Source organism: Apus apus, chromosome 12 (genome assembly GCF_020740795.1).
Source record: "Apus apus isolate bApuApu2 chromosome 12, bApuApu2.pri.cur, whole genome shotgun sequence".
NCBI classification, from domain to species: domain Eukaryota; kingdom Metazoa; phylum Chordata; class Aves; order Apodiformes; family Apodidae; genus Apus; species Apus apus.
In genome coordinates this window covers 19,047,290-19,057,832 of record NC_067293.1, presented here as the reverse complement: position 1 = coordinate 19,057,832, position 10,543 = coordinate 19,047,290, and the positions used below count along the sequence as shown (strand labels likewise).

At 58.2% G+C, this 10,543-nt stretch overlaps 1 protein-coding gene across 1 annotated transcript; it reads right to left on the bottom strand.

Moving 5' to 3' along the window:
* Positions 1-668: 668 nt before the first annotated feature.
* On the bottom strand, positions 669-5,314 carry TAF9B (TATA-box binding protein associated factor 9b). The gene is made up of 7 exons (XM_051630704.1): positions 5,233-5,314; positions 5,071-5,152; positions 4,758-4,918; positions 3,909-4,043; positions 3,109-3,190; positions 1,880-1,993; positions 669-1,565 (listed from the first exon to the last, which is right to left on the bottom strand). The coding sequence occupies exons 1-7, from the start codon at positions 5,281-5,283 to the stop codon at positions 1,399-1,401; spliced, it is 792 nt and encodes a 263-aa protein (XP_051486664.1). The 5' UTR covers positions 5,284-5,314; the 3' UTR covers positions 669-1,398.
* Positions 5,315-10,543: the final 5,229 nt, after the last annotated feature.

Genomic DNA, 10,543 nt, shown 5'->3' with positions numbered 1-10,543 from the left:
GGTGTTGATCTTGCCCTTGGTGGAGAGTATAAATGTGTGTGTAAACTAAATCCACCTGCCTATGGATGTCAAAATACACAAGTATATTCTGTGCTCTTTTAAAGGGGGGTGTGAGAGGACAACGTGGTTTGGTTATACATGTCTGTACTTGATCAGTGTGTAAGTAGAAACTCTTTGTGAGTGGATGTGTATAAAAATCACAGATGACATTAAATCCCCTGTCAAGCCCTGCCCAGCCCAGCTCTCCCATCCCAGCTCTCCGAGCCCAGCCCAGCTCTCCTATCCCAGCCCAGCTCACCCAGTCCAGCCCAGCTTGCCCAGCCCAGCCCTCCCATCCCAGCTCTTCCATCCCATCCCAGCTCTTCCAGCCCAGCTTGCCCAGCCCAGCTCTCCCATCCCAGCTCACCCAGTCCAGCCCAGCTTGCCCAGCCCAGCCCAGTTCTCCCAGCCCAGCCCAGCTCACCCAGTCCAGCCCAGCTCAGTTCTCCCATCTCAGCTCTTCCATCCCATCCCAGCTCTCCCATCCCAGCTCTCCCAGCCCAGCTCAGTTCTCCCATCCCAGCTCTTCCATCCCATCCCAGCTCTCCCATCCCAGCTCTCCCATCCCATCCCAGCTCTCCCAGCCCAGCCTTTCCCAGCAGACACTGCACACACACACACCCCTTGGGTCCTTGGTTAATAGAAAAACCCACTTTTACTCAGTCTTTTCATTCCAGTCCCAGCCCAGCACAAGCTGAAGGTGCAGCTCTTTGGAAGCAAATACAGAACAAAAATCATGGCTGGGCTTTTACCCATGGAGCTCTGGGGGGGTGTTCATCCCAGCAGGAAGGCTGCCCTGAGGAGAAGGTCTCCAGCAACCCCCTCCTCTGCCTCTTCTCTGCATCACTACCCTGAAGAGCCACCCTTCCCACCCACTGGAACGAGGAGCCACCAACACCACCTGGAAGCAGCAAATCTAGCTGGGGGTCAAACAGGTGCTGGGTCAGGCCTGATCTTCCCCAGCCACATCCCACCTCTCCCAGGGTTGTTCTCCATGTTCTCAGAGAGCAAGGAGCTCCATGTCACACCAACCCCCCAGTCTGATGTTTCCTTGGCAGGGAGCAGCTCCCCCAGTGCCTGGGGACAGTGACAGGGACACTGCTGGGAAGCAGGGGAGGAGAGGCAGGAAGGCTCCTGTGCCACAGTGAGCAGAGCCAGCCCTGCTGCTGAGGCTCCAAGGACACCACAACCCACAGGACCCACTTTTTCCCTCTTCCCACCACCCATCATCTCCCTGACTCCCCAGCCAGCTGCATCTTGGCAGGATATTTACACACTCTCACACAGTTTACAAAGGATTCTTGGCATAAAAAAAACCTCCTCAGCCCCTGAAGAGCAGAAGGGGATGGGACAGTCTGGTCACAGGTTGTCATAGTCATCATCATCTTCATGTTTCCTCTTCAAGGGATTTGATTCAGCAGCTGCATTCTGGGAGGACACCATGTTTGTCGTGATGAGAATGTTCTTTGGTCCAATTAAGGAGGGATTAATTAGAACATTCTGAACTGTTGGAGTTGTTGGTGTGGCTGTGAAAGGAACAGATCATTGAATGAAAAGCCTGGACAAATGACAGGGAATTTTCCCACTGAACTTCCAACCCAATAAACAGGGTGTTCCTAGAACATTCCAGGGTGAAAACCTTGGAAGGATCCAGAGGTTCCAGGTCCCTTCCAGAGAGGGAAGCAGGGAGGAGGGGAGAACATCAGTGGGGAAGGGAGAACTGGCTGGAACCCCCCCCTGCTCCAAACTGGAATGAAACCCCAGATTTCCCACATGTTTTGGATGGCTTGATCTTGGTCCTGGTCCAAAGGAGAAGCCCAGTGCTGCTGGGCTGTGGTACCTGACTTGACTGCAGCCTGGGAAGAGGGGATCTGGACAGTGAACCTCTGGCCAGTCAGCGACACCGGGGCGCCCACCTTGGCGGAGACAGACACGGCCTGTGCAGAGGGGGTGCCTGGAACACAGGGCAGGAGGCAACGTCAGAGATTTGGGCTTCCCAAGGGCAAGAGGAGGTTGCTCCATCTGGGAAAGAACAACCCAGCTTGGGGACCTGACCTGGGGAGCAGCTCCGTGGGAAAGGAGCTGGAGTCCCCGCGGGATGAACGTGAGGGAACAATGTGGCCCAGGAGGACAGTTGGGGTCCTGGGGTGCACTGAGGGTGGGCAGCAGGTGAAGGGAGGTTCTGCTCCTTCTCTGCCCTGGGGAGGCCTCACCTGGAGCCCTAGGGGCAGTTCTGGGCTCCCCAGCTCCAGAGGGACAAGGAGCTACTGGAGAGGGTCCATCCCAGGGCACTGAGGTGCTGAAGGGGCTGGAGCATCTGCCTGTGAGGAAAGGCTGGGAGAGCTGGGGCTGCTCAGCTGGAGAGGAGGAGGCTGAGGGGGGATCTGATCAGTGCTGGGCAATATCTGCAGGGGGTGTCAGGAGGATGGGCCAGACTCTGCTCAGGGGTGTCCAGGGACAGGACCAGGGGCAATGGGCACAAGCTGGAGCACAGGAGGTTGAACCTGGAGATGAGAAAATACTTCTTGACTCTGAGGATCTGCTCTAGGGGATCCTGCTCTGGAAGGAGGTTGGACTAGATGATCTCCAGAGGTCCCTTCCAACCCCACCACTCTGGGATCCTGTGACTTCCAAAGCAGTGGGAACAGAACACACTGCTGGACACAGAGGAGCTGGATTTCCAGGCAGAGCTGTCCCTGCCACTTCAGGCTGCAGACACACCCCTGGGGCAGGTGCCCAGGCCTGGCTGTTGTGAACCTTTTACCCAAGTGTTCCTGGTATTTCAGTTTGGTGCCTTCACTGGGGAAAACCCTCCCAACTCCTGTGAGCTCCAGCCCCTTCCCATGCAGAAATGCTCCCAAAAGCAGGAAGAGAAGCCCAGGAGCTCAGTCCCCTCTGCCCACACCCCAGGGAACAACCCCCTTTCCTGCTCTGAGGTTCCCTGCTGCTGTGAGTTGAGCTGCCAGGTGATGCTGAGGGCAGGGGGAACCAGCAGGTCTGCAGGGGTTGGTTTCAGTGGTTTAAATGAGGATGAAATGAATGATGAAAGCAAGGTGGGCAAGTCCCTACCCAGAGTGGGGGTGCTGGGCCTGCTGCTGACTGCCCCGACGCTCAGGCGAGGGACCGTGATCCTCCCTGCAGAGGAGGAGACCTGGGAGAGAGAAGGATCAGCTCAGCATCCCATGGGAAACCAACAGCCCTGGAGAGGGGGCCAAAGAGGAGATGGTTCCTCCTGCAGAAGGCCCAGAGCCCACCCCACAGCAACACCACAGGCTTGGCTGCCCACGGGGAGGGTTCTCAGAGCCCCCCGGGTGAGGTTTGGCAGCAGCTCCTGGGGAGCAGGTGGTGCCAGAGCTCAGGGAACAGCCCCCCTGCCACTTGGGTCCATCAGGTGGTTTCAACCAGAAGGAAGTCACCAGAGGGTTTCCAGCAGGTCCCAGCACCTGGGGTCCAGCCTTCAGGGTGGCTTTTAAACCCCTTTCTTTAAAGTGAGGGCAGCAAACCTGAAGCCCTGCCCCCTGAGACACCCACCCACACAGGAAACCTGATTTTCTCACCTCCAAAGCAGAAACAACTGAGGTTCAGGCACCAAACACCCTTAAAATATCCATCCTGAAGCTTTTCACAGCCTGATACTCAACTCACCAACTTTGCTCTAACACCAAGAAGATTCACAGGTGCATTTCCAGGACCCTTTGCTCCTGGAACTAACACCCAGGGGAAGGGTTTGCAAAGGGAACAACAACTGGGCTCATTGCAAAGGCTCTTTGGATGCCCCCCCAGGCACCCTGTGCCCACCCCTCAGAGCTGGGGAACACTCTGAATCCAAGAACATTCCTGCCAAACCATTAGGAGAATCCTGCCCTTACCTTCTTCTGCAAGGACTTCAGTCTGTAGTTGGGGGCTGTCAAGCAGTACCTGTCAGGTGGGAGCCTGGGCCCAGAATAAGGCTTGATCAGGGGCAGGGGGGTCTGGTTCTTCTGCCTTGCAATGTCTAACAAGAACTGGAGAGACAGGGTTATGTTCCCACTGCTTCCTTTGGTCCTGCTGTAACCACTGACAGCCCTGAGGGGAAGGACTTGGGGGTGATGGTGGAGGAGAAGCTAAACACGGGCCAGGACCAGGTGCTGGAGCCCAGAAACCACCCGTGTCCTGGGCTGTGTCACCAGGGCCAGGGAGGGGATTGTCCCCTCTGCTCTTGTGAGACCTCCCTTGAGAACTGTGGCCAGTTCTGGAGCCCCCAACATAAGAAGGACATGGAGCTGTTGGAGTGAGTCCAGAACAGGGCTATGAAGATGATGGGAAGGCTGGAGCAGCTCTGCTCTGGAGCCAGGCTGAGACAGTTGGGGTGTTCAGCCTGGAGAAGAGAAGGCTCCAGGGAGACCTGAGAGCACCTTCCAGTACCTGAAGGGGCTCCAGGAAAGCTGGGGAGGGGCTTGGGACAAGGGCAGGGAGGGAGAGGACAAGGGGGGACGGATTAAAACTGGAAGAGGGAGATTGAGGTGAGACATGAGGAGGAAATTCTTTGCTGTGAGGGTGGTGAGAGCCTGGCCCAGGTTGCCCAGGGAAGCTGTGGCTGCCCCATCCCTGGCAGTGTTGAAGGGCAGGTTGGATGGGGCTTGGAGCAGCCTGGGCTGGTGGGAGGTGTCCCTGCCCATGGCAGGGGGTTGGGACTGGATGATCTTTCAGGTCCCTTCCCACCCGACCCAGCCCGTGACCCCACGAATCCAGCCTGACTCACATCCCGGGGGGGGGGGCGATGTGAAGGACTGGTCCGTCCGGCACTGGATGGCCAACCTCACATCATCTGCATCCACGCTGGACTTCTTGGCGTGGCTCGAGTAAATTTTGGCATCTTCCAGGATGGTGGTCACGTACCCTTGGGAAGGGGGGGGGGGGTGTGTCTCACTCAGGCTGCACCCACAGAAGGGAACCTCCCCCTCCCCACCCCGCTTAGAGACCGGGCAGGGACCCCCGCCCCGGGCTGGAGGCAGCACCTCGGCCTCCCCCCCCCCCCGGGGCCCCGCTCACTGTAGGCGAACTCCAGCATCTGGTTGATGACCCGCGGCTCGTACTCGGTGATGCCCATGTCCTTCAGGATCTGCGCCATCACCTGCAGGGCCGACAGGCACCGCTGAGCCCCGCTCGGGCCCGGCCCGGCCCCCCCGGGCCCCCCGGGCCCCCCCGCGCTACCTGCGCGTCTTTGGGCGCGCTCTTGGGGGACGCCATCTTGGCCGGCTCCATCGCTTCCGCCCGCCCGGGGCCGCCCGCTTCCGGTCACGTGACGGAGGCGAAGGGGAAGATGGGGGGGAGGGAGGCGGTTGCCATGGAGACGCGGCCTGGTCGCGGCCTGGTCCCGGCGGCCGCGGGTCCCGCCGCTTCTCTGCGCCCAAACAAACGGATCCTCCGCCCTTCCCGCCCGCTCGGCGCCTCCTCCGGGCACGCCGGGACCCGCCCCCGCCGGCCCCTGCCGTGAGGAACGTTCTGTGGCGCCGGGGAACGGGCCCCGAGGGCTCCTGCAGCCAGGCACAGGTTATTGACCCTCCGGCAGGCATGGGTGACCCAAACAAGCAGGCACGCCCGTGGTCAGGTGAAGAACGGTTTATATTCCCTATGCACAAGGTTCCCCGTTTCCCCCCTGCCCGGGCACTCCAGGGTTTCCAGCCCATCCCACGCTTCTGATGATCCTATAAGTTCCCCCCCCTGTTCACACATCCCATTCCTGCAGGTCACTTTGTACCTTTCAAGGTCTAATTCTGACCTTTCTTGCTGCCTTCCCAGTCACCACAACGATCTGCACCCCCTGGTGCCCTCCTGCCCCGGGGAGCAGGGCAGAAGGGGCTTCGTTGGGTCTGATCTTGCCCATCGATCCTGCTCCATGTTGGGATCCCCCAGATGGAGCCCAGTTCAGCCCCTCACCTTCTTGGCCCATAAACCCCCCCCCCCCCAGGTATCATTGGAAGGTGCAGAGATCTCCCTTCTCTCAAACAAATGATGATATTCCTACCACGAGGGTATAGATATAAAAAAAACCCCAACCCCAACACTGTGCTGCTAACACTAGGATGCAAAAACACCACTAACCCCAACCCTGCTTCTAGCACAGGATGCAAAACCAGCACCACCTCGCATTCCTAACGGGTAGGTGGGGACTGACCCTGCTTTCTGGCTTTAAAAAGCAAAACAAACCCACCTTCCTGCGGGGCAGCGATTTAGCAGTGGCTAAAATATTTGTGGAGACCAAAGGCCAAGGGTGATGGGAGCAGGGGCCCTGTTAGAAGTGAAAGGCTGGGAAGGGAAGGGAAGGGAATGGCTGCCCCGGGGAGAAGAGGCTTCGTGGTGAGGGGAGAGAGAAGGAGCCATTTGGGGCAGCCCGGGGACACGGAGGTGGTGGATGGGGCAGGAGGCTGAGGGGCTTGTGCTGCACCTGGGGGGGCTGAGGCACCTGGGGGGGCTGAGGCACCTGTGAGGAACGTCTGTCTTGCCAATGACAGCCCCACACGGATCCTGCAGCCAAGCACAGGTTATTTACATCCTGGCAAGAAGGGGTGACCTAAGCAAGCAGGCACACCCATAGCCAGGTGAATAAGGGTTTATATTCCCTATTCCCCACGCAAAATTCCCTCCCTTGTTTCCCCCCTGGCTGGGCACTCCAGGGTTTACAGCCCATCCCACGCTTCAAATTATAGAATCATAGAATCATAGAATCTTAGGGGTTGGAAGGGACCTCGAAAGATCATCTAAGATTATCCTGTAAGTTTCCCGCCCCTATTTACACATCCCATTCTAGCAGGTCACTTTTTACCTTTTAAGGTAAAATTTTGACCTTTCTTGCCCCCTTGGCTGCCTTCCCAATTAACAATCTCCTGGTGTCATCCTGCCCTGAGGAGCAGCATAGAAGTAGCTTTGTTCATCCTTATCTTGGGCCATCAATCCTTCTCCATGTCCAGATCCCCCAGATGGAGCCCAATTCAGTCCCTCAGTTTCTTGGACCCATAAACCCCTCCAGGTGTCACTGGAATGTGCAGATATCTCTCAAACAAACAATTATATCCCTAACACTAAAACATACCTCAAACAAACTACATATTCCTCTATGTGGTCCTAATATAAATGTGATAAATGTGCTCAAACAAACTATATGTTCCTAACACTAAAATATATAGATGTGAACCAAACCAAACACTACGTTTCTAACACTGGAATGCAAAATCAACACCACCATTCATTTCTAACACACCTGAGCGTGGCTGGGGACACGGCCAAGCCCCCCCCTGTGCTGCCTGTGGCACCAGGTGAAGAACAGTTTCCATTCCCTGTTCCCAAAGCTCCCTCTCCTGTTTCCCCCCCTGGCTGGGCACTCCAGGGTTTCCAGCCTCTCTGATGCTTCTCGTGATCCTCTAAGTTTCCCGCCCCTGTTCACACGTTCCCTTCTAGCAGGTCACTTTGTACCTTTTCAGGTCTAATTCTGACCTTTCTTGCTGCCTTCCCAATTAACACACCTGCTGGTGTCACCCTGCCCTGAGGAGCAAGACAGAAGTGGCTTCGTTGGGTCTGATCTTGGGCCATCAATCCTTCCTCCCCAGATGGAGCCCGATTCAGTCCCTCAGTTCCTTGGGCCATAAACCCCTCCTGGTGTCCTTGGAATGTGCAGAGAATCTCACCTATCTCAAACAAACTCTTCTGTTCCTAACACTAGGAGATAGAGATATGGGAATGGCAGCAGGGCTCTGGGAATGGCAGCAGGGAATGGCAGCAGAACCTTGGGAATGGCAGCAGAACCTTGGGAATGGCAGCAGGACCCTGGGAATGGCAGCAGGAGCCTGGGAATGGCAGCAGAACCTTGGGAATGGCAGCAGGAGCTTGGGAATGGCAGCAGAACCTTGGGAATGGCAGCAGGAGCCTGGGAATGGCAGCAGGGCCCTGGGAATGGCAGCAGGGCTCTGGGAATGGCAGCAGGAGCCTGGGAATGGCAGCAGGAGCCTGGGAATGGCAGCAGGGCTCTGGGAATGGCAGCAGGAGCCTGGGAATGGCAGCAGGAGCCTGGGAATGGCAGCAGGAGCCAGGGAATGGCAGCAGGAGCTTGGGAATGGCAGCAGAACTCTTGGGAATGGCAGCAGGAGCTTGGGAATGGCAGCAGGAGCCTGGGAATGGCAGCAGGGCTCTGGGAATGGCAGCAGGGCCCTGGGAATGGCAGCAGGAGCCTGGGAATGGCAGCAGAACCTTGGGAATGGCAGCAGAACCTTGGGAATGGCTGCAGGGCTCTGGGAATGGCAGCAGGAGCCTGGGAATGGCAGCAGGGCTCTGGGAATGGCAGCAGGAGCCTGGGAATGGCAGCAGAACCTTGGGAATGGCAGCAGAACCTTGGGAATGGCTGCAGGGCTCTGGGAATGGCAGCAGGAGCCTGGGAATGGCAGCAGGGCTCTGGGAATGGCAGCAGGAGCCTGGGAATGGCAGCAGAACCTTGGGAATGGCAGCAGGAGCTTGGGAATGGCAGCAGGGCCCTGGGAATGGCAGCAGGAGCCTGGGAATGGCAGCAGGAGCTTGGGAATGGCAGCAGGGCCCTGGGAATGGCAGCAGGACCCTGGAAATGGCAGCAGGAGCTTGGGAATGGCAGCAGGAGCTTGGGAATGGCAGCAGGACCTTGGGAATGGCAGCAGGGCTCTGGGAATGGCAGCAGAACCTTGGGAATGGCAGCAGAACCTTGGAAATGGCAGCAGGACCTGGGAATGGCAGCAGGACCTGGGAATGGCAGCAGGAGCTTGGGAATGGCAGCAGGGCTCTGGGAATGGCAGCAGGGCTCTGGGAATGGCAGCAGGAGCCTGGGAATGGCAGCAGGGCTCTGGGAATGGCAGCAGGAGCCTGGGAATGGCAGCAGGGCTCTGGGAATGGCAGCAGGAGCTTGGGAATGGCAGCAGGAGCTTGGGAATGGCAGCAGGGCTCTGGGAATGGCAGCAGAACCTTGGGAATGGCAGCAGAACCTTGGAAGTGGCAGCAGGACCTGGGAATGGCAGCAGGACCTGGGAATGGCAGCAGGACCTTGGGAATGGCAGCAGGACCTGGGAATGGCAGCAGGACCTGGGAATGGCAGCAGGAGCTTGGGAATGGCAGCAGGGCTCTGGGAATGGCAGCAGGAGCTTGGGAATGGCAGCAGGGCTCTGGGAATGGCAGCAGAACCTTGGGAATGGCAGCAGAACCTTGGAAATGGCAGCAGGACCTGGGAATGGCAGCAGGACCTGGGAATGGCAGCAGGACCTTGGGAATGGCAGCAGGACCTGGGAATGGCAGCAGGACCTGGGAATGGCAGCAGGACCTGGGAATGGCAGCAGGGCTCTGGGAATGGCAGCAGGGCTCTGGGAATGGCAGCAGGACCTGGGAATGGCAGCAGGACCTGGGAATGGCAGCAGGGCTCTGGGAATGGCAGCAGGACCTGGGAATGGCAGCAGGACCTGGGAATGGCAGCAGGGCTCTGGGAATGGCAGCAGGAGCTTGGGAATGGCTGCAGAACCTTGGGAATGGCAGCAGGAGCTTGGGAATGGCTGCAGAACCTTGGGAATGGCAGCAGGGCTCTGGGAATGGCAGCAGGGCTCTGGGAATGGCAGCAGGAGCCTGGGAATGGCAGCAGGGCTCTCCATGTTGTCACCTGTCAACAGCAGGTGGTGACTCCTCAGTGTTGACCTTTCCAGCCCCAATCCCAGCCGGTCTGTCCATGCAAAGCTCTGCCTTGGGCTGGTCCTTCAGCAGGGCAGGGAGCAGATCCCTGAGGGGAACAGGAGGGATTTCACCCAGTTCCCTCCTCACTCCTGCCCAGTTCCCTGCTCATGGAGCCGTTTCTGAGGAGCCTTCCTGGGCACATCCCACTGCTGAGCAGCAGAGCAGCCTGTCCAGCCCCAGGGCTCCTGCTGCCTCCAGGTCACCTCCAGCTTCCAGAGCCTTCCCTGTCCCTGCTCCTGCCCCCTCTTCTCCTCACCCTCCACCACCTTGGCAATTTCCAGCTCATCATCCCTGATCTTTTCTGAAGTGGAAAGCAAACCAGGGCTAAGTGTCCACCTGTCTCATTTTGAAGACTGATGGTCACCCAGAAGCTCTCCCACCCTCTCCTAACAACCTCCTGAAAGCCCTGGCAGGAGAAACTCCTCCCTGGGTGGCAAATGCCAGCGAGGAGCTCATGTGGGAAAAGCCCTAAAAGTAAACACCCAAGGATGGAAAATCATCTGAGGGGTTGATGAGATGTCAGAGTGTCCCAAGAGCTCTTCTGCCCTGCCTGGAAACTGCAGCTGCTTCTTGCAGGAGCTCGGGAGGAGAACGTGGCTGGTGAGACTCCATCCGACGTGCGTGGGTGGGAGGGGGAGGATGGATGAGCCCAGGATGGGCAGCAAGTCAGGTGGCCCCAGAGATTGTGCCACGTGCCCGGGGGATCTCCTGGCACCCCAGGGATCTCCTGGCACCCCAGGGAACTCCTGGCACCCCAGGGATCTGCTGGCACCCCAGGGAACTCCTGGCA

Excerpts from the sequence above, each read along its gene's own strand:
- TAF9B (XM_051630704.1), bottom strand. The coding sequence starts at position 5,283 with ATGGAGCCGGCCAAGATGGCGTCCCCCAAGAGCGCGCCCAAAGACGCG. Across the intron at positions 3,191-3,908 it reads TGAAGTCCTTGCAGAAGAAG|GTCTCCTCCTCTGCAGGGAG; the intron begins GTAAGGGCAGGA and ends TCTCTCTCCCAG. Across the intron at positions 1,566-1,879 it reads CCAGGCTGCAGTCAAGTCAG|CCACACCAACAACTCCAACA; the intron begins GTACCACAGCCC and ends TTCCTTTCACAG.